This window comes from Aquarana catesbeiana, linkage group LG02 (genome assembly GCF_042186555.1).
Source record: "Aquarana catesbeiana isolate 2022-GZ linkage group LG02, ASM4218655v1, whole genome shotgun sequence".
In the NCBI taxonomy this organism is placed as follows: Eukaryota; Metazoa; Chordata; class Amphibia; order Anura; family Ranidae; genus Aquarana; species Aquarana catesbeiana.
In genome coordinates this window covers 98355048-98378958 of record NC_133325.1, presented here as the reverse complement: position 1 = coordinate 98378958, position 23911 = coordinate 98355048, and the positions used below count along the sequence as shown (strand labels likewise).

Sequence of the window (23911 nt, the reverse complement as noted above, 5' to 3'; positions counted from 1 at the left end):
GTGCAGAGCTTTCCTATTTAACTGGTCATGAAGTGTTATGTTCAAATAAGGTTCTGCCATCAATTATAATTGCTTTGTTATTAATGACTTTAGGTGCAGTTTGATCGTTACCTGGCGGCTCCAGACAATCTGCAGATGCCACAGCTGAATTTCTTCCTTAGCGCCACTGTGAAGTAAGTAACATTATTTACTACTGTGACCTTTTGAAACTTTTATCATTGCATCATTTGCAGCGATTTTCTCCTTGTAGAACAGGCAGAACTTGAAATATGCTTTTCTTTATCGTTCAGTCCAAGACGAGAGGTTGTTGCTGCTCCCTAAAGGAGATTGGATACTAACAAATTAATCTGTTAGTCAGCCAGATATAATCCCTCCCACTCCCATCATGTTCATTTTTTTATTTTATTTTTCTTTGCTACTTTCTTAGGACATTCAGAGAATCGGAGAGAAGCAAAACCTTTTCTACAAGATGACTTCTACTTCTATCAAAAGGTCCTTTATTTACTGCAGAGCCAGAGGGCTCATAATGCAGTTTTCAGGATCAGTTGGTGCTGGCAAACGCCTTGGAGGCTGTTTCTGGGTCCCACCATGCCAAGGATGCAGGGCTTTCTTGTAACATGTCCTTAGGGCACTGGACTGTACCGCAGGTACTCTCCAGTACACCTGACGTACAGTGTGAGCCAGTTGCAGAGAACTTTACAGGTCCATGGCTGAGATACACCCATTGGTGGAATTCTGCCCTTAAAGACTTTTTAGGAAGTATGCCCACTGGAGGAGGTGAAGACTGTGTGGATGTGGCATGTTCCCCTGGATCCTGTCTGGCAACTTGTCTGCATTGTGGGGGCCACAGGGTATCTTCTAAACCACCACTGCTGTAAGTTAAGGGCCTTTTCGTTTAAGTAGCCTGGTGCATGCTTGGTACTGGTACTTGGTGCATCGCTGTTGAAGGTCCTAAAAAAAGGGGCCCATCTCATTCTGTTATTCTTTGGTGCCTAAAAGCTAGGAAGTGCTCCTTTCACGAGGTCCACAATCACACCTGGAAGGCATACTTCGTGTGGTGCAAGACAAGAAATTTCCATCCCAGGGGGTACTTCATGGGGCGCATCCTAGCCTTTCTCCAGTCTGGCCTGGATCAGCATTTGGTTTTCAGTATCATCCAAGATCGGATCTCGGCTCTTGTACCATTTTTAGGTGATCAGGTGGACCTTCACAGAACTAAAGGTCACATGTGGCATTGCAAGACTCCTACAGCCACACACATGGCTCCCAGAGGCATGATGGGACATATAATTCTGCAAAAGCTAGAGGGCTGAAGTTTGCCTACCCCAGCTCTACTAGATTTGTCAAGGTTTTTTGGCCTTGTCAACATCAAACTGTTTCGCAGATTTGCAAGACTTCCACCTGCTCTCTACCAGTTAAACATTTCTGCCTAATTTGGTTCTGGCTCCTGGTGTAAGGTCCTTTAGGCAGAGCTTTAAGTTGCAGGCAGTCCCCAGCTCTCTGTTTTTTTGCACCCGTTAGCTATTGTTTGCTGTGTTGCCCTCGGTTCGACTGCTTTTGGACTACCCAAAGGTGAAAGGCTTCCTGTATTTCTCAAAGAAAACCAAAGAGAGCAGGATTTTTGTACTCGCTGTTCTTTTCTTTTCTTGGAGTCCATTGACTTCATAAACCCCTCTGTTTTTATGATCATGTTTTTGGTACTGCTTTGCCACAGAACTGAGGCATTTTGGTAGTAGGAAGTGTTATCCTGAGCTAGTCTACAGATTTTTTTTACCATTTTCCAATCCTCCTGTAGATGTTAGTATAACTGGAAGGAACGAGTTCCTGTGTGCTTTAACTGCTTGCCGACCGCCGCACACAGATATACGTCGGCAGAATGGCACAGGCAGGCAAATGGGCGTACCTGTATGTCCCTTTAAATTTGCCGCCAATCGGGCGCCCACCGCGGGAGCGTGCCCGCAGGTCCCAGGAACTCGATGTTCGTCATCAGCCTGCGATTGCGGTGTGGAGAGGTAGAACGGGGAGATGCCTATGTAAACAAGGCATTTCCCCATTCTGCCTAGTGACATGACAGGGATTTACTGCTCCCGGTCATCGGGAGCAGTGATCGCTGTCATGTCATTGGTAGCCCATCCCCCCTACAGTTAGAACACCTCCCTAGGACACACTTAACCCCTTGATCGCCCCCTAGTGTTTAACCCCTTCCCTGCCAGTGTCATTTACACAGTAATCACTGCATTTTTAAAGCACTGATTGCTGTATAAATGACAGTGGTCCCAAAATAGTGTCAAAAGTATCTGATGTGTCCGCCATAATGTCGCAGTCGCGATATATATTACTAATAAAAAAAAAATAATAATAAATATGCCATAAATCTATCCCCTATTTTGTAGACGCTATAGCTTTTGCACAAACCAATCAATATACGCTTATTGCGATTTTTTTTTTTTTTTTTCTTTACGAAAAATATGTAGAAGAATACATATCCTCCTAAACTGAGAAAGAAATTTGTTTTTTTAAATATTTTTTGGGGATAATTATTGTAGCAAAAAGTAAAGAATATTCCTTTTTTTTCAAAATTGTCGCTATTTTTTGTTTATAGCGCAAAAAATAAAAACTGCAGAGGTGATCAAATACCACCAAAAGAAAGCTCTATTTGTGGGGGAAAAAAAGGACATCAATTTTGTTCGGGTACAACGTCGCACGACCATTCAATTGTCAGCTAAAGCGACGCAGTGCCAAATCGCAAAAAATGCTCTGGTCAGGAAGGGGATAATATCTTCTGGGGCTGAAGTGGTTAATGGATTCCAACAAAATAATTTTACAGTGAATATGCTTTTTGTTTTATTTTACAATGATAATATAGAATGTACTACTTTAATGTACTTTTTCTCTTCACCAGAGCAGCATGCTTTATAATGGAATGAGTGACCCAGTGTAGCTTAGGTGCAGCGCCAGTAGATGTACTGAGAAATGGAAACATGTTTGTTTTAAAAGCACTGTTCACTGGAGATGTTAATGTGTTTAAGAACGTTGCCGGAGAAATGAGTGCTCCACTTTTGAACTGAGCAATTTTATTCTTGCTGTTAATTACTTGAGCTGACATTTTAAGATTTCATTGCTGTCATCTACCAGTATTATAAGTTTCTTAAAGAGAATCTGGCATTAAGGGAAAAAAAAAACAAAAACGCAAACTTCTGCTTGTATAACGTGCAGGTACCTGCAGCAGCCTCCAGAAACCTATAGTTACAGTCAAATGACAGTCTGTTCTAACAGATCAAGAACCAGAAATTATTGATGTTACTGAAGTTTACAAGTCCCTTCCTGCCCCTGCACATTCATGGCTAGTGAGGCAGCCCGTTATAGTCATTGCCTCTTCCCAAATGCCCTGTTTATGTAAAATACACACAAACACAAATATTTGGATTATACTCTATCTGGGTTGCGTTGAACTAAATGTTGCAAGGCTAGCCTGAAAGTGAGCAATAGGTTCCACATGGGGCTCTTTCTTGACTCTGTTTTGGTAAAAGTAAGCTGTGAAGTGCTTTCCAGGCCCAGAGCCATTGGCACCGCCTCTGAGCTTGCCCGGTCTCGGACTCACATAGTAGGCTGGTCAGAGCAAGCATCAGGAGCTCTCAACTTTATTGGTCACTGGGTGCCATTATTTCTTGTTTCCTGTTATACCATGAAGTTATGCAAACCTAGGCACTACATGCTCTCTTTCCTGCAATACAGTTGCAAAGAAGCATCTACCTGCTACTGCACCTTTTTGCAAAGAGCCATATGAAACTTTGATCGTCGGTCTATTCCTGCTACTTGCCTTCAGTGAATTTGGTTAGCTCTGGCCATCTGACATTTCACCTCCTACCAGCTTTCTGGGTTTGTGGGTATTTGAGGCCTTACTGCGTTCTGTGACCTTTTCCACTGCAGTCGCAATGTCTCTGATTCTAGACACAGGGGGACAGTCCTGTTACATGGTGCTCTCAACTCACTTTCTACTAACAGCTCTGGGAATGTTTGCAGTGCGCCTCTTTATGGTGTTGACTTCTACAGCCTGAGGTCTATCCCATCCAAGAGTCCTGCATGGCACCATTAGGTGTAACTGGATTTCATGTACTTTTGGCTGAAGTTTTTACCATGACCACACAAGATTTTATGGCAAAATTACCCAGTTATTTTCTGTTTGTGATCACAGAGGCCTTAAGCGTGCCGCTGCACCCCCTCTTCAAGATAGAGCATTTACCCATGGCCTTAGTGCCATCTAAGCCATCAGTCGTGGTGACTGATTCTGAGTCGCTCCAAGTCCTTGACTAATGAGCTTATCCCTGACAAGGTGAACGATACTGCTATTGCTCGCAGGGATTGTTTCAACTCTTATTGATGCAGTGCACACCATTGATGCAGTGATGCAGTGCACACCACTCTGAAATGAGAGGATTGGCTTGTTGCTCTGGTCTTTTAAGACTCCTAAGGCTGCAAAGACTTTTCCTTTCTTTAAGGAGATTGGAAGCACCCTTCTAGATGGTTTGTTCCCCCTAAGCGGTTGCTGGCTTTGTGCCTGTTTTGTGAGGATTTTCTTCAGAAGTGGTCCATTGCCAGTGCAGATCCAGGCTTAACAAGGCATTTACCAGGAAAGGATGCACTTGTATTTAAGGATTCAACCAATAAGCATCTGGAAGCCCTTTCCAGAGCTGTTTTTCTGGCAAGTCCCACCCTACACCCGACTTTGGCTGTAACTTTCCTTTGTCAAACCCTGTCTGACTAGTAGAAAAAAAAACAAAAAGATCTAACTACAACGGTGTTTCATCCCTTGTTTATTGAGTATGTAAAGCAACTGTTATGACTTGCTAGAAGTCTCCCGTCTTATCTTTTGCTTGTGTTTCCTGTCTGTGAATATGCGTAGGGCACTCGACTAAAGCGCTGGACTGAAGAACCTCTGTGCAAAAAGCATTTGATCCATGTGTCCTTTAAGGGACCACTTCCATTAGGACTGCCTTTTGTTAATACCAAGGATGCTACGTGCAGCAAGATCACCCCCTGTAAGACGTATAACTAACAGTCGTCCCTTTCGCTTCTCCACTCCGACTTCAGAGGCAAGGCCTTCAAAGCTTGGCTCCCTATCCACCTGCAAAGTCTGGTGTTCCAAGCCTTCCAACTCCTCAGAAAAGTCTTCCTCTGCATAAAGGTGCACCTCCACTTTCCAGAGTGGAGGGACATCTGTTGACCTTGGACAGCTTGCATCCCAGATGCCAGGGTACAGGAGGTGGTGTTCCCAGCACTACAAACTGCAGTTTTGTTCCCTGACCCCTGCTCTTTTTTTTTTTTAACTCCTATTTTGCTCTCTCTACACTCACTCACATGGTGGTTTTCCATGGTGGTGCATGTAAAGGCAGGTGCCCCAATACTTTTGACAATATAGTGTAGATAATTTGATATTACTTTTAACAGTTAAGGTATTAATTAAGACTGTCACTGACACCTCTTTGTTTAGTTAAAAACACTGATGGATTCTTGTTTCATCATAAAGGAAAAGAACACAGAATTGTTTCCTGTTTTAAGGGTCCTGTGTTGTTCATGTAAACATGCAATGTGGGAATCTGTAAGGGACAGAGTTAATTTACAACTACAAACATTTGCATTGTCTTAGACATATTAGAACTTTTACTGAGGTGAGACAGTGTTTTGCGTCAAACTTCCACAAACTTCCAGCTTTATTAAGTCTTCTTACAGAGGAAGGTTACATTGACCCAAAGGGCATGCAAGGAAAATTTTTGCATTTACTGTAAGCAATAATGCAGGGCAGCCAGTACAGTTTGACTTATTGTGTCTACAAAGAACATTAGAAAAAATAAATTTGTGTATATGTGATACTTGTGCCAAGTATCAGGGCACATTAATCGTGAAGTCCTTCTGCTATGCTCTTAGTGAGTGTCCTGTATTTATTAACTGTCTTCTCTTCAGGTGCAGAGAAAAAAAAGAACATGAATCGCTTAAAATGTTAAATTCATTGCATTGAACAATTTAGCTTTTTTTTTTAAATTGAGTGTTTACTTATATCTCCTTCTCTACCCCCCCCCCCCCCCAGCTCCCTACACAGCTCCCTTCTGACCCCTACTGTGTCTTCAGGGATTCACTTCTCAAGAATCGGATATCTCTGCTGTCTTCTCTCTTCCGATCCACTTTACCATTATTGATTGATTGCTGCTCTCCTCTCTCTTATTTTATTCCAACATCGCTGATCCTCACTGGTCCTCTCCTATCCTATTCTGCTGTCACTGGTTCCCAGTCTCACCTCTCTCATTTCAATCCACCATCCCTTATCCTCACTGTCATCTCTCCCATTCCACCCTGCTTTCACTGAAACATAAATCTTCCTTCTCCACCTCCCCTGTCGATGTCCTGACTACCCACTTGTTCATCTTGCTTTACTATCGGTGATCCTCAGTGCCTACCTTTTTCTTTCCTCTCCACCATCACTTATTACCAATGCTCCTTTCCCCATTCCACTTTACGGTCTACTGCTGTCTACTCTACAGTTCCTAATATCTGCTGCCACCTATCCTTTTCCCCTCCTCCATCACTAATGCTCAAAGCCCATATCCATTTCCAACATAACCTGAAGCACTAGCACCTTAGTCATTCTCTGCTTTTGGTCTGCTCAGCTACTGATGTTACATATATATATATGTGTGTGTATATATATATATATATATATATATATATATATATATATATATACACACATATACACTTTGGGGACCAGGATGCCAAATCAGGGACCACTTCAGCCACAGTTGTAATAACAAATCTGCCAAAGAGTGGCAAAGACATAACTTGCTCATTGCTCATGACCCACCAGTCTTTTCGGTGTCATTGGTCACGTGTTTTTTATTGTTTTTTTTAGTTTTTTGTTTTTTTAAAATAAATATATATATATATATATATATATATATATAAAAGGGGGCCCAACATCCTCTCGAGGTAGCCAGCTAAAAAAAAAATTTAAGCCACACTACTGCGCCAAGGAACCTCTGTAAAGTGTAGACCCTATCTCAAAATTATAATTCCCAACTATGGGGCATATACAGTATTGCAATGCACGTACGAAGAGCAGGCTCACTTGGAGGCGGCCCCCTTCGGCAACACACCAGAAGCCCAGACATCAAAGCCAAGGCAGTTAAGACTTCCAATGTGTGTATTCATCAAATACAAACACACTTTGAAACTAGCAGCAAGGAATAAGGTGCACAAGGGCACTAATGTTAAATTATTATGTATAGTCATTAAGTACATTCAATTTACATTTTTGCTAACGAAGCCTAATTTTTACATAGCACTACTTCATCAGATCAAATGTTTTACCCTCTACAGACACACATTACAGTTTACTGAAATCCAGATCCCATATAATATAATGAAAGTTTCCCTCACTTCACATTAGGACTCCAGACAAGTTTGATTTTGTGACGCTTTAATGTGGGATATGTACATTTATATTTATAGGGTGAAATGGCATGAGCTGTAAATAGCATAAAGTATACAGTGTATTGTACCATGTTTATCCCAAATTACTGAGAACTACTTATATCCTTTGTATGTGCTTATCAGAACTCAAATATTTGTTCAGAAACACCAGTAAATGTAGAATTTAAAATGTAAGATACATTTATTGTAATTTTAAATGCAGCTGAGCTAATACAAAGCACAGTAGCTTTTCAACATTGTTGAGCAAAAGGCTACATCTATGGAAATGTTGGGGGACTAGTTACAACCTTTCAGTAATCCGTTTTATGTATGCTAGTGAGCAAGCAGAAAATTAAACAATTATATAAAAAGCTAAATAAGTAACTTATTTACTCTAGCCCCAGTGTTGCAAGTCAAAAAGGAGATGAAGATCCATTCATAACTTTACTGATAAAGTAATCAGATCCTAGTGATGCATCTGTGCCTATAAACTCACATGAAGAAAGATCCTTATTCTTATAAAAACATTTTTGCACATAATATACAATATACACTCACTGGCCACTTTATCAGGTACACCTGTTCAATTGCTTGGTAACACAAATTGCTAATCAGCCAATCACATGGCAGCAACTCAATGCATTCAGGCATCTAGACGTGAAGACGACTTTCTGAAGTTCAAACTGAGCATCAGAAAGGGTATTTAAGTGACTTTGAAGGTCAGTGGCGGCTGGTGCTTAAAATTTTTTTGGGGGGGCGCAAACAAACTGAACAATTCTGAAAAATTGTCAAACCATGAAATCAGATCAAGACAGAAGTACAGTTAAATCACACTTGTTTAATAATAAAAGTAAATAGAACAAACATAGTCAAAACATAGCCAGAGTTCAGGAACCGGGACAAATAGTCAGACAAGCCAAACGTCAGGTAGCAGGAGATGAGCGTAGTAAAACGGCAAGCAGGATCTGGAGCCAGAAGGGATGTCAGCCAAGCAAGTCTTTTAACAGGAATGCAGGAGAGCGTCTCTGTGATATTAACTAAGGTGAAGGCAGAGATCCTCTGGGCTGGACGGCTTAAGTAGGCAGGAATGACGAGCAGGTTATCATCAACAGCTGAGTAACTGTCGAGAGATAGGAGCTGGCAATTAGCCGACAGCTGAGCAGCCAGAAGGAAGGGCTGAGCCCAGCCCTGATAGTACCTCCTCCTCAACGACCCCTTCCCCTTGGAGGACCACCAGGCTTGAGGGGAAAACGTCTATGGAAATCAAGGAGGACAGGGGCATGTACGTCCGAGGATGAGACCCAAGAGCGTTCCTCCGGACCGAACCCTTTCCAATACACCAGGTACTGTATGCGCCCACAGAACCTACGGGAGTCAACAATGGACTGTACTTCATGGTTCTCAGCCTGTACAGGGCGAGGACATGGCACCGAGGTGGTAAAGCGGTTGTAGATCAAAGGTTTTAATAAGGAGACATGAAATACATTTGAAATACACATATTAGAAGGAAGGTCTAATGTGTAAGCCACTGGGTTAATCCTGCAAAGAATACAGAAAGGCCCAATAAACTGAGGTGTGAACTTTAGTGACAGAACACGAAGTAGGAGGTTCCGAGATGACAGCCAGACCCTGTCCCCAACCTGGTAGGAAGGCGCAGGCAGGCGTCTGTGGTCAGCATGGAGTCTGTACCTATTATTAGCATGTCGCAAAGCCTCCTGGACTTGTGCCCAAGTGGAACGAACACCACGGAGATGCTCCTCTAATGCAGGAATACTCTGCGGAACAAATGAGTCAGGCAACATGGAAGGTTGGAAACCATAATTTGCCGTAAACGGGGACAATCGGGAAGCAGAATTCGAGGCACCAGTTGTTATGATGGTCAGAAATATAGCAACTTAGGAATTGCTCCAAGGACTGATTGGCTCATTCTGCTGCCCCATTAGACTGCGGGTGATACGCAGAGGAGAAAGAAAGCTGAACTCCCAACTGTGCACAAAAGGCTCACCAGAACCGGGACACAAACTGACTACCCCTGTCCAAGACAATCCTCTTGTGTAGCCCAAGATCTCCTGAGCAAAAATGGAAGCCAGTTCCTTAGAAGTAATGAAAAAACAGGGAGGGGGAGGCACCGACCTGAGTATAGTATTAAAATGATGGCTTTAATAGGATAAGATTAAAAACACTTAGAGGCAAATAGAAGGAGCAGCCAGCTCCGAGCGCATAGCCTTTCACCATAGCCCTGATTGACAAGATTCCAGCCCTGCTTAGGTCCACTCAGACGCCGGTGACATCACTTCCTGTTCCACAGTCCATGGTGGTCAGTGTGGAGCTTCTTGGTTCCTTTTGCTCCTGGAGAAACACTGTGATCCATTCCAGGCAGCTGCTCAATCCTTTCCAGGTATCTGGAACAGCGGTGGGACCTACAGAGCCACGTGGAATGCCAAGGCTTCACTTTACTTTGACGAGCATGCATCTTCTATCATGTTGTAAGTGTTTTTAATCTTATCCTATTAAAGTCATCATTTTAATACTACACTTAGGTTGGCGCCTCTCCCTCCGTTTTTTTCATTACGTGTCTTGCAGAGTTCTGGACACACTCTGAAGGATGGATGCCTTCCTTTTTAACCTCTCATACCCCTTTCTATGGATACATCACCATCCAGCTATTACAGCCACAGACTATACCCCTAAGAATTACTCCATCTGGAGCACCAGATAAACACTGACTATACTGCGAGTTCCTTAGAAGTGGGCAACTTATTTAGTGGAATACAATGACACATCTTTGAGAACCAGTCAACCACCATAAGGATAACTGTGTTGCCCTGGGAGTTGGGTAACTCCACAATGAAATCCGTAGACAGGTGGGTCCAGGGCCTATCTCCATTGGGTATGAGTTGTAGGAGGCTCACTGGAAGGTGTCGTGGAGTCTTACTCTGAGCACACACAGAACAGGCAGCTACGAGGGCAGTTCTATCAGCACGTAGACTAGGCCACCAGAATTGTTGGGAAATGGCCCAAAAGAGTTGATTCTTCCCAGGGTGGCCAGCAGCCTTGAGAGAATGGTAAGTCTGGAGCACGGCAGTATGGAGACTCTCTGGGACAAAGCAGCGGTCACAAGGTTACTCAGGAGGAGCATGGGCCTGAGCAGCAAGAATTTTGACACCCAAACGAGAAATGAGACTGGTGCGAACTGTAGCCAGAATACGATCAGGAAGAATCACAGGAACCGGAACCGACTCCAACTTGGAAGTGGAGGAAAATTATTGCGACAAGGCGTCAGCCCTTACATTCTTAGTACCGGTTAAGAATGAGATAATATGATTGAAACTTGACAAGAAAAGAGCCCATCTCTCCCTTTAGCCTCAGACAAGAATGTGAGATTCTTATGGTCAGTAAGAATGAGAACTGGCACAGTGGTACCTTTGAGGAGATGTCTCCATTCTTTCAGGGCTAAAATGATCACCAACAGCTCTCTGTCACCAGTCTAGTAATTGCACTCCGCAGGTGACAATTTCTTGGAAAAGTAGCGACAAGGATGCAAAGCGCTCTCAGAGGTAGGACGTTGAGACAGAAGGGCGCCTACACCAGTCTCAGAAGCATCAACCTCAAGGATAAAAGGTAACTTAGGATCAGGATGGGCCAACACAGGAGCAAAAACAAAGGCAGCCTTGAGACTCTCAAAGGCCTTAACGGACTCCGGAGACCAACTCTGTGGGTTACCGTCCTTTCTGGTCATATCAGTCAGGGGCTTGACCAGAGATGAGACATTACGAATAAACTTCCGATAATAGTTGGCAAAGCCCAGGAAACACTGCAGAGGATGCAAACCCACGGGTCGGGGCCACTGTAGGACTGCTGAAAGTTTCTCTGGGTCCATCAAAAAACTAGCAGTGGAAATTACATAACCCAGGAGTTTAACCTGTTCACGATGGAACTTGCACTTCTCCAATTTACAATAGAGATTGTTCTCTCTTAGTTTCTGAAGCACACGACAGACATCTGTGTGGTGGCTCTCCAGGGACTTAGAAAATATGAGGATATCAGCAAGATAAACCACCACACATAACTGCAACAAATCTCAGAGGACATCGTTAATGAATTCCTGGAAAACTGCCGGGGCCTTACAAAGGCCAAAAAGGCATTATGAGGTACTCATAATGGTCTGTTCTAGTATTAAATGCAGTTTTCCACTCGTCACCCTCCTTAATCCTCATGAGATTGTATGCCCCTCTCAAATCAGGTTTTGTGAAAACCGTTGCTCCCTTGAGGCGGTCAAATAACTCCGTAATCAACAGAATCGGATAGGCATTCTTAATCGTGAAACGATTAAGACCCCTATAATCAATACAAGGTCTCAGTTCACCACTGTCCCCCAGCACCAGCAGGGGACAAGGATTTGCGGATGAAACCTCGAGAAAGTGCGTCTGCAACATACTCCTCCATGGCCTTATCCTCTAAGACTGACAAAGGGTAAACCCGGCCACGAGGGGGTATGGCACCAAGTTGAAGATAAATTGAGCAATCATACGGCCGGTGTGGAGGCAAACTACGGGCTTGACCTTTGTCAAAGACATCGCTAAAATTGCGGTACTCCTCAGGCAGGGAGGAGAGTGAAGAGGTGCACAGGACCTTGGCTACCTTCTGGAAGCATGTCTTACTGCATTGTGGCGACCAGGAGAGAACCTCAGCACAGAGCCAGTCAAAAGAGGGGTTGTGCCTCTGTAACCAAGGATAACCAATAACCAGCAGAAATCTAGATGAGGAAATAACTTGGAATTGGATTATCTCATGGTAAAGAGCCCCTACGGCCATGGACAACAGGAACCATCTGATGAATCATATGGGCAGGCTGTAGGGGTCTCCCGTCAAGAGCCTCAATGGCAAGTGGAGTGTCACGCAGTTGCAGCGGAATCAAGTGCTTCGATACAAAGGCAGCATCAATGAACAGGCCTGCAGCCCCAGAGTCGATTAGAGCCTGTATCTCAACGGACGACTCAGTCCAAGAAAGGGTGACCGAAACCAGGGGCTTATCCTTCTGGATAACTGGGGACAAAACCACGCCACCTAAGGTCTGTCCATGACAGGACCTCAAGGTTCAGGGCGTTCCCTGGATGGGTAGGACAAGACTTCAAAAAGTGACCTGCCTGGCCACAATAAAGGCACAATCTCTCCCTCCTCCTAAAGGTTCTCTCATCCGCAGAGAGACGTGTGAAGCCCAAGTGTATGGGTTCATCTTCACTGACCAACTCGGTACCAGGAGGCATGGGAGGTGAGGGAGGCACGGGTCGGACTGCAAAGCTTGTAGGCAAACATACAGGAGGCTTCTGCAAGCGCTCCTTAAAAGAGTCTTTCTCTGAGTCTGGAGTCAATGAGGATGGAAAATGTGATCAACTTCTCCAGCTCAATGGGTATATCTCGGGCTGCTATCTCATCCTTAATGGAATCCAAGAGACCATGAGAAAAAGCAGCCACAAGGGCCTTATTGTTCCAAGCAACCTCTGCTGCCAGAGTACAGAATTCAATGGCGTAATCGGCAACAGTTCTCCTACTCTCTTTGATGGACGTGAGGCACTTGGCAGCAGAAGTGGAGCGTGCGGGAACGTCAAATACCCTTTTAAAGAAGGCCACAAACTCAGGGAAACTCAAGACAACAGCTTTTTCCATCTCCCATAGAGGGTTTGGCCAAGGCTCTCTCAGAAAGCAAGGATATCACGAAACCTACTTTGCTTCTGTCCGTGGGAAACGCCTGGGGCAGCATCTCAAAGTATATCTCAATCTGGTTGAGAAAGCCTCTGCATTGGACTGGATCACCTCCAAATCTCTAGGGAAGTGGAGCAGAACCAGACATACCGCTTATAGAGGTAATACTCGAGGCAGGTGCCTGCACAAAGGCTGGTGCAGCAGCAGAGACGGCCTGCAACACAGGTTGTACCAGAGCAGCCACAGTGGGAGATTCCAGGTGAGCCATGCGACTCAGGAGCGTTTGTAACGCCATGGCAAACTGATCCATGCGGTGATCTTGCTCATCCAATCTGGAAAAAATATTACCAACAACTGGATTGACTGTATCTTCTGAATTAATGGCCTTCGCCTACTGTCAGAAACCATGAAATCAGACCGAGACAGAAGTACAGTTAAATCACACTTGTTAAATAATAAAAGAAAATAGAACAAACGTAGTCAAAACATAGCCAGAGTTCAGGAACCGGAATGGATAGTCAGACAAGCCAAACGTCAGGGAGCCGGAGATGAGCGTAGTAAAACAGCAAGCAGGATCTGGAGCCAGAAGGGATTTCAGCCAATCAAGTCTTTTAACAGGAATGCAGGAGAGCGTCTCTGTGATGTTGACTAAGGCGAATGCAGAGATCCTCTGGGCTGGATGGCTTAAGTAGGCAGGACTGACGAGCCGGATATTATCAACAGCTGAGTAACTGTGGAGAGATAGGAGCTGGCAATTAGCCGACAGCTGAGCGGCCAGCTCAGAGATGGAAGGGCTGAGCCCAGCCCTGACAAAAATACTTAAAAAAAAAACATCAATTGCAGCCTCACTGTGCCTATCAAATGCATCCACTGTGCCCATCAAATGCATCCACTGTGCCATCAATTGCAGCCACTGTGCCCATCAAATGCAGCCACTGAGGCCATCAAATGCAGCCACTGAGGCTATCAAATGCAGCCACTGAGGCCATCAAATGCAGCCACTGTGCCCATCAAATGCAGCCACTGTGCCCATCATATGCAGCCACTGTGCCCATCATATGCAGCCACTGTGCCCACCAAATACAGCCACTGTGCCCGTCATGTGCAGCCACTGTGCACACCAAATACAGCCACTGTGCCCGTCATGTGCAGCCACTGTACACACCAAATACAGTCACTGTGCCGATCATGTGCAGCCACTGTGCCCACCAAACACAGCCACTGTGCCCACCAAACACAGCCACTGTGCCCATCATATGCAGCCACTGTGCCCACCAAATGCAGCCATTTGTGCCTGTCAAATGCAGCCATTTGTGCCTGTCAAATGCAGCCACTTGTGCCCAGTATATGCAGCCACTTGTGCCCAGTAAATGCAGCCACTTGTGCCCAGTATATGCAGCCACTGTGCCCACCGACCCCCCCCCCCCACTCGCGTGCTGCTCTGACAGACCCTCTGGCACTTACCACCAGGCAGCAGCTCCTGTCCAAGACTGTGCACCAGAGCGGCGGCGACCTCTGCTCCAGCGTGTCTCCTCCGTTCCACTCCCTAAGCGCCAGGCATCCAATAGGGGGGCCTGGCGCTTTGGCCAATCAGGAAACAGGTCTGATGCCCTGCCTCCTGATTGACGGGGAGGAAGGTTAGTGTGAAAATAGCAAAAATTAATTCGCTATCATCACACAATTGGGTGGGATCAGGGTGCACTCTCTGTGCCCCAAGCCCACCCTATTTTGAAGCCTATTAGAGCCTCTGACTCTAATCGGGTGCTTAAAAAAGTACTACCCCCTCCAGCCCCCGCCATAGGAATCCATGCGCCCGATGTTCTGAAAGGGGCTGCGCGCATGGATGGGGGGGCGTCGCTCGTGCGCCCACAATGCACAGGCTGCCACTGTTGAAGGTGGCATGGTTGTTGGTGCCAGACGGGCTGGTCTGAGTATTTCAAAAACTGGTGATCTACTGGGATTTTCACGCACAACCATCTCCTAGGGTTTACAGAGAATGGTCCAAAAAAGGGAAAATTGTGGAGGAAAATGCCTTGTTGATGTCAGAGGAGAGTGGGCAGACTGGTTTGAGAAGCTAGAAAGGCAACAGTAACTCAAATAATCACTTGTTAAATCCAAGGTATGCAGAATACCATCTCTGAACGCACAAAACATCAAACCTTGAATCAGATGGGCTACAGCAGCAGAAGACCACACTGGGTGCCACTTCTGTCAGCTAAGAACAGGAAACTGAGGCTACAATTCACACAGGCTCACCAAAATTGGACAATAGGATATTGGAAAAATGTTGCCTGGTCTGATGAGTCTTGATTTCCGCTGCAACATTCAGATAGTCAGATTTTGGCATAAACAACATGAAAGCATGGATCCATCCTGCCTTGTATCAATAGTTCATGCTGGTGGTGTAATGGTGTGGAGGATATTTTCTTGCCACATTTTGGGTCCTTAGTACCAATTGAGCATCATTTAAACGCCAGGGCCTACCCGAATATTGTTGCTGACCATGGCTATCCCTTTATGACAACAGTGTACCCATCTTCTGGTGGCTACTTCCAGCAGGATAGTGATCATCTCACCACTGGTTTCTTGAACATGATAATGAGTTCACTGTACTCCAATGGCCTCCACAGTCACCAGATCTCAATCCAATAGAGCACCTTTGGAATGTGGCGGAACGGGAAATTCGCCTTTCTAGATGTGCAACTGAAAAAATCTGCAGCAACTGGGTTATGCTATCATGTCAATGTGGACCAAAATCTCTGAGGAATGTTTTCACCTTGTTGAATCTACGCCACGAAGACTTAAAGTGGTTGTAAAGTCAGAAGATTTTTTATCTTTATGCATTTTATGCATTAAGATGAACGCCTTCTGTATGCAGCAGCCCCCCTAATACTTACTTGAGCCCCAACTCTATCCAGCGTTGTCCACGAGACCCTCAGCCATCCTGAGACTCTTCCTTCTGATTGGCTGAGACACAGCAGCAGTGCCATTGGCTCCCGCTGCTGTCAGTCAATCAAAATCAGTCAGCCAATGAAGAGAGGGGGCGGGGCGAGGTCATGGCTCTGTGTCTGAATGGACACAGGGAGCTGTGACTCGGCTCGGGTGCCCCCATAGCAAGCTGCTTGCTGTGGAGGCACTCAACAGGAGGGAGGGGCCAGCAGAGCAGAAGAGGGACCTGAGAAGAGAAGGATCTGGGCGGCTCTGTGCCTCTTCACAGAGCAGGTAAGTATAACATATTATTTTTATTTATTTTTTTAAAAGTAAGACTTTTAAATCACTTTAAGGCAGTTCTGAAGGCAAGAGGGGGTCCAGCCCGGTACTAGTCAGGTGTACTTAATAAAGTGGCCGATAAATGTAGTTCATGGTATAAAACAAAATTTGTGCCCATACCGAAAAAAGAACATCTTATAAATTGAGAATAGAAGGGATTTGTAACATGGTTGGTGCATTGTTGCGCACAAAACCCTCCCCTGCAATCTAGTCTATGAATTATTTGGGCTGGGCTCCCAGTAATTACATATTGTTGAAGACGGTTGGCCGCATCTGGTTCCAGACACAAAATAGTGCTATGTGCCACTGCAGGTACAGCTAGGCAAGTCTAGGTCACAGCACTGAGGTATTGTCAGCTCTAAGAGGATTTTGGCTTGGAGGCATATAGTCATGAGCGTACAGATGGCAGCTTAGCCTCCTCAGCCAAGAGCTGGCCTCCACAGCCACCAGATCTCAATCCAATAGGAGCACCTTGGGGACTTGGTGGAACCGAAGGTTCACATCATGGATGTGCAGCCAACAAATCTGCAGCAACTGCGTGATGCTATCATGTCAATATGGGCCAAAATCTTTGAGGAATGTTTCCAATAATAAACAAAATATATAAGACAAAGTTGCGCTACCCAATATAAATAGGAAAAACAGCAGCTTTTATCATCAGCAATGATAAAAATTGTGAAAAGTAAAAAAATGCAGAGTTAAAGAAATATAACCACCTAAAGCTTCCTTTGGGGTGGAATATTCACTAAAGTGAACTTGTGAATAATAATATAACTAGATATATAATAATGTGCTATAAGAGTGCTCGTTACATGTGAAAAATGAGAAAAACTTATACAAACATAGCATAATCGCTGCATAATCAGCTAAGGTGCTCAGCTGAGGTAATAAACCTATAATGGATATTCTCAGTAGTTCATATAAGCAATCAATATAGTCTTTTGGAAATAATATCGAGCCTGGCAGGCTCGATATACCACGCTTTTTTTTTATCTTACTACTGTGATCACGTTTGTACACATCGTGAGCAATGTTTTGTACATTTTTTATCCATTTTATCTGAATAAATGTGGAGGCCTTTTTTTGTTTTTTCTCCCATGATCTATGCTGTCAATTGAAGGACTACAAATATCTTCCTTCTTGAAGCCATACTGTGACTACTGACCACAGACCCCCCTGGATGTTGATGCTGGTTTGCACCGCTCTGCCTGTAGAAATTCTGGTTGGAGGATTCATTTTGGATGAACGTTTTATGCTTGATTGATCCAACGCCGTACGGCGTGTGTGTCCACGCTTTGGGGTAAGAGTACCCATCCCCTTCCCTTGATGTTTGATGCACATCCCAGAGTGTCATGTGTGAAGTCACCCTTACAATGCACATCCCAGAGTGTCATGTGTGAAGTCACCCATACAATGCATATTTGTCATTTTTGCCACGTACACACGAGCGGAATGTCCGACAGAAAAAGTCCCACGGAAGCTTTTCATCGTCTTTTCCGATCTTGTGTGGGCCTCATCTGACTTTTTTTTTCAAAAATTCTGACGGACCTAGAAATGGAACATGTTCTAAATATTTCCGATGGAACCAATTCCTATCGGGAAAACCGCTCGTCTGTATGCTGTTCCGACGGACCAAAAACGACGCATGCTCTGAAGCAAGTATGAGACGGAAGCTATTGGCTACTGGCTATTGAACTTCCGTTTTCTAGTCCCATCGTAAGTGTTGTACGTCACCGCGTTCTGGACGGTCGGACTTTGGTCGGACTATGGTTTGACCGTGTGTAGGCAAGACCGCTTGAATTCCGTCTGAGATACCTTTGGAGTTCATTCCGACGGCAAAATCGGTCGTGTGTACACGGCATAAGAAGGATTGCACCTTTTATTTCCAAAAGACTATATTGATTGCTTTTATGAGCTACTGAGAATATCCATTATAGGTTTATTATCTCAGCTGAGCACCCTGGTCTGATAAACACTTCATGTGTAGTTTATAGATGGACTATATGCGTCCATGCGATTATGCTATGTTTGTATCAGTTTTTCACATGTAATGAGCACTCTTATAGCACATTATTATATATCTAGTTATATTATTATTCATAAGTTCACTTTAGTGAATACTCCACCCCAAAGGAAGCTTTGGGTGGTTATATTTCTTTAGCGCTGCATTTTTTACTTTTCAATGTTTCCAATACCTCGTTGAATCTATGCTGCGAAGAATTAAAGTGTTAGTTGCATGATTTGTTATACTCACTGTGGAACTTTGAACAAGGTTCGCTATCACAGCTCTAGGGTGTCTGCTAAAAAAAAAAATATATAATGTTTGGGTGTTCCAAGTAATTTTCTAGCAGAAAATAAGGAGTTTTACTTGTAAGCAACAAATGCCAGAAAAGTTTTGGTCTTTAAATGGTTAAACTTCCCTCATTTACACGCCGGAGTTTTTTCCTTTGATAAAAGAACGAAAATATACTTTGTTTCTACTTATTCCAGTATTGTGATAAAACATGGCAGTCTGCCTGGATTTTTTTTTTTTTTGTTCCAGCTGTGAGAACTCTCTGCACTTGTTAGAAAGAATCATAACATGCTGTTTTGAAGATCGGGAAGGGAAAAAGATTGCGATTTGGTTCTTAACGATTAATCGTGCAGCTCTATAGACAGCTTATATCAAGTCACAAATTCAAAGTCCGTCAATAAAGTCTGTTCTTGGTCCCAGTTATTCCATTGTTGGGTGCTGCCATCTTACCTCTCACACAGCAAAGAAAAGTGGAAGACAGGCTATCAGTCACAGACTGTATCAATGACACTGTCCTCTACCCTTCCTGTGACCATCATGTGTCACTGCTCTCTGCATTCATCTGCAAGCAGCTGGAGTGGTGAGGAGACCAGGACATTTCTGTTGTATTTTGACAAATAAAAACACCTAGATAAGTGTATTTCTGCAATGATCTGGGAAGTGTATGGCTCTGGATAGCCATGTGAATGAGGCCTAAAACGCTTCCCGAGGTCGTTCAAAATTCATTGATGGGTGCATTTGACCTGCAGTTACCCCCTTCTGACCTGCATTTGGCCTGCTTCAGTCTGTTTTACATTCTGATAGCATTGTATGGTGAGAGAAGCAGTTCCTACGCAAACAAATCCTCATTGACAAAGGTCCTGGGTTGTATGAAGTGCAGGTCATGACCTTCCATTTGTGTACATAAACTAGAAAAGAGAGAATATAAGCAGCCTAAACACTTTATTTATTGTGTTTATCTCCATTTTTTGTGGAACAAATGCTACTTAAATTATTTATTTCCTTTTCACTCTGGTACAGCTTTTTCTTTAGTTGAATTTTACAAAGCTCTGTATTTCATTTATATTTTATTGGCTTCTTTTTGCATTAGATTCAATAATTAGTTGTATACAGGATTTCTTTTTCTAACACATTCCCAATGTGCTTTGCCATAAAGTGAAGGTCGTCATCCTACAGTGAGTCATTGTTACCCAGAAGCTGACATTTTCTTTCATGACTCGTTACTCTTTCAATGCCTTGACAGTGCTGTACAGTGCCTGCAATGCAACGGCCTTCAACTCCTATCCTCCGATAGTAGATAATTACTTGTGTTACCTAAAAAAAATGTTCTTATTAGGAAAAGGGATATTATATTCTTTATAGCATTTGAAGAAGTCTGGTCTAATGGAAATAAAAAAAATGTTTTAAAACCTGGAACGGTTAAACACATATTATAATATATAAATAACACATTTTATCTCTTTGTATTGTAATGCCATTGTGCCCTCCAGGACCTCATTAAATCGTTTACTATGTGTGTGTGTGGCTACAGCACACTGATTGACAGCACCAGTTGACAGGCAAATTTTTGTTTGCATGATGTGAGATTTATTTTTGGTTGATTATATTATGTGATTTAAAGCGCAACTGTGGCCATAATTTAAAATGTAACAGTATATTTGGCAGTATACCTAATTGCACTGTGTATTCCATGAAAATGTATTTGTGCTATATGCAGTGTTATCCTTTTTCAGAGTTATATTTTCTTGCCATTTCATTATTATTTCCTGTCCTGGAGATGGACAACATTTCCCCAAACGTTATGTTATGTGCACGGGGACTGGTTCCCTCACTGCCCCCATGTAGTTCTCAGTGCGTCTTTGCTTACGTAATCTTGTCGGCATGAGGATTGTTGTGGGAAGGAGTATTACAATCCCGCCTTGTTAAGACCGTCTGACCTATATGGTCCCAACAAAGTACAGGAAATAGAGGCTAGGAATCATGTGACATGTTGTTCCAGAAACTAGGAGGAAATTAGGTTAGGAAGCTGGCACTAACACTATTACTGTATGTTAAGCCAAAACTTTTTTTCTTTATATTTCAGTACTGTAGAGTAGGAACGGGTTTTTAACTTTTTTGCTCCAAAACAAGAGGATATCTCCTCTTAGACAGTTGTCGCCAGAATAGGTGTTCCCACTGGTTGATTGCTCTTCATTTCCTCTTTTTGTGGAAACTCAAAAATTTAGATTTTCCATCACTTCCCCTACTGTAGACAATGGTCAGTAGGACCAACAGTGAGAGGGACTCTGCAGGGGACAAAGTAATAAAAATAGACAGAGGATCTAACACTACCACATTCCATTCAAAACTAGAAAACCATTTGGGCTCTACTTCTCTGGGAGCCTCCCGTCTCATGAAGACAAAAAAAAAGCCCATAAAAAAAATAAAAATAAAAACATTAAAAAGAAGCCCCCCTCTTTAAAGACAAAAAAACAAATAGCTCAGATCCCCGCTTACGACCACTTTCAAAGGGCTCTGGTGATATTACTAAGCCTCACTGCTACCTCCTAAGAGAGCTGGGTACTTAAAATTCCACAAAAATGTACTTTCACATTGTGCTAGAGCACCTTATCCCTGGATTTTGAGTACCTTGCTCTTCCAACAGTCAACCAAGAGGAATGGTGATATCACCAGCACCTTCAAGAATTCTTCAGAAGCTTCCAAAGAACTGATGTACTTATTTTTTATTCATACGGTTTCATTTTTCATATTTTTTATGGTTTGATATTTTAGCTTTTATTTACTGTATTTTATTTGAGGAGCTTCCAAATGAGTGGACCTTGCATTTTCAGGCATGAGCTACTTTAAGAAAAGAGAGCTAATTGGCTTCTTCAAGTGTGCGGTCTTTTGACTGCTTGGTCATGGGGAAAGAACCACAACCATTCCTTCTTTAGTATGTAAGGCCTCATGCACACGAGACGCCGGTGCAAACTCTGCTGAACACATGTTCTTAAAAGCTGAAACCGGCGTTTAGAAATGCCCGTTTAGCCACGTTTGCATGCCGCGTTTGCCTCTAGAAGCGTCTGCAGAGCAGAGAATGACATTTTCCGACCTGACTTTGGGGCCCCATATCTCGGGGCCACTTGGGGTTCCTAGCACTAAGTGACTCCGAGATATGGGGCCCCAAAGTCGGGTCGCAAAATGTCAAGCACTTCAGCAGAGAATGACATTTTGTGACCTAACTTTGGGGCCCCATATCTCAGGGCCACTTAGGGCTAGGAACCCCAAATTTGGATATGTTATAGTGTTAGTCCAATTGTGTTAGCGCACCAAATTTCGGGTTCCTAGCACTAAGTGGCCCCGAGATATGGGGCCCCAAATTCGAGTCGCAAAATGTCAAACACTTCTGCAGCAGAGAATGACATTTTGTGACCCGATTTTGGGGCCCCATATCTCAGGGCCACTTGGTGCTAGGAACCCCAAATTTGGATATGTTATAGTGTTAGTCCAATTGTGTTAGCACAATTTGGGGTTTCTAGCACCAAGTGGCCCCAAGATATGGGGCCCCAATTCAGGTCACAAAATGTCAAGCACTTTTCTGCAGCAGAGAATGACATTTTGTGACACAACTTTGGGGCCCCGTATCTCGGGGCCACTTGGTGCTAGGAACCCCAAATATGGATATGTTGTAGTGCTAGTTTGCACACCAACATTTAGGGTTCCTAGCATCAAGTGGCCCCGAGATATGGGGCCTCAAGGTCGGGTCGTAAAATGTTCCTTTAAAAACGCTTATAAACGCAAACGCGGCTAAACGCGGTACCGGCGTTTAGCTGCGTTTGGCGTCTGAAACGTGGAAAACTTTTGCTTCTGGAAAAACGAAGTTAAACGCAACTGCCTAAAAATGCCAAAAAAACGAGACTGTGTACATGGACACATAGGATAACATTGAATGGGTTTAGGGGCAGATGAAAAAAGTGTCCAACTGCCTCTGAACGCGCGTTTAACAACATCTCGTGTGCATGAGGCCTTAGTTGTTATGTTGATTAATGTACTTTTTACCTGTTAAAGTGTATCTTTTTCAGTTTTGGATAAAGTGGGAGATAGTTAAAAACCTTTTTTGTTTTGAAAATGAGAATTCCCTTTCTAGCTGTCACCAGAAAAGGTATCTCCATTTGACTATTCCTCCTCAGCTGCTGTTCTGGTGACAACTATAAAATGTTGGATTTCCTATCACTTTCTGTCTCAGTGGCAGTTGTTACCAGAACATTTAAAGGGGGGGGGGTCGTTTCATGAGGGAAAAAACTGACAGATTCTAACTCTTCCACATTCTCACCAAAACTAAAAAAAAAAAAAAATTTAGGCTCTAAATGTAGTTTAAGTAGTCTCTAATATAGCAGAGAAAAAATAGGTGGTCATTCCTATGTCACCTTCTCCAAATATCCACTAACTTTCCATTCTGTATTTCTGCTCAACCGGTAATTTATTTTATATATATAATTTTTTTTTTTTTTTCAGAGAACAGGTAATTAAGCAGTCCACAGAGCTGGTATGCCGAGCTTACAGTGAAATTTACGAGGCTGTCATGAATCCCGCAAATAGTTACAAAGAGCCAACAAGCATTCTACAAAGATCTCCACAACAAGTTCAGAATCTTTTGTCATAAATATGCTTTACTACTTTTATTGGTTATATTGTTTATTTTATGATATCAATAAATCTTAATAATATCAGTTGAATGTGTGTTTCATATGTTTGCATTCCTTTGTAATCATTTATTCCTTGTTCACAAGGAGGGCAGGTTTGAAATCGTGCGAGTTCAGCTGAAATCACATGATGTCAACCCGCATTTCAGTGCAAGTTCAGGGGGCGATTTAAAAGACATCTGTGCAGGTTAATCCACAAATGTCTATTGAAATCACCCCCCAAGTCGCCAAAAGCAGTGCAGGAACTACTTTTGGGAATCGGTGCAGCGCCGCACCGATTCGTTCAGTGCCGTTGCAGGCAGTAGGCTCCGATTTGGCATGTCAAATTGGCCCAAAATGAATGGGGACTTTTAGTCTTACAGCTTACGCCGGTGCTTAGTACTCTCTCCTTGTTCCCATGTGATAGCTCCATGGGAGCGGCCATCATCAAGCATTAGCACTGTCATGGGAAGAAGAGGAGTTGCATGCTCACCATAAAAGCTTTGGGTGTCCAAAAAAC

General features: G+C 43.6%; 1 protein-coding gene across 1 annotated transcript in view; it reads left to right on the top strand.

The window, feature by feature from the left end:
• COG6 (component of oligomeric golgi complex 6) overlaps positions 1–23439 on the top strand; it is a 206333-nt gene extending 182894 nt beyond the window's left edge. Inside the window, exons 18-19 of the mRNA XM_073613271.1 lie at positions 94–173; positions 23225–23439. Coding sequence (XP_073469372.1) covers positions 94–173; positions 23225–23372 — 228 coding nt within the window. The 3' untranslated portion in view covers positions 23373–23439. The remainder of the gene's footprint in view (positions 1–93; positions 174–23224) is intronic.
• The last annotated feature ends 472 nt before the right edge of the window (positions 23440–23911 follow it).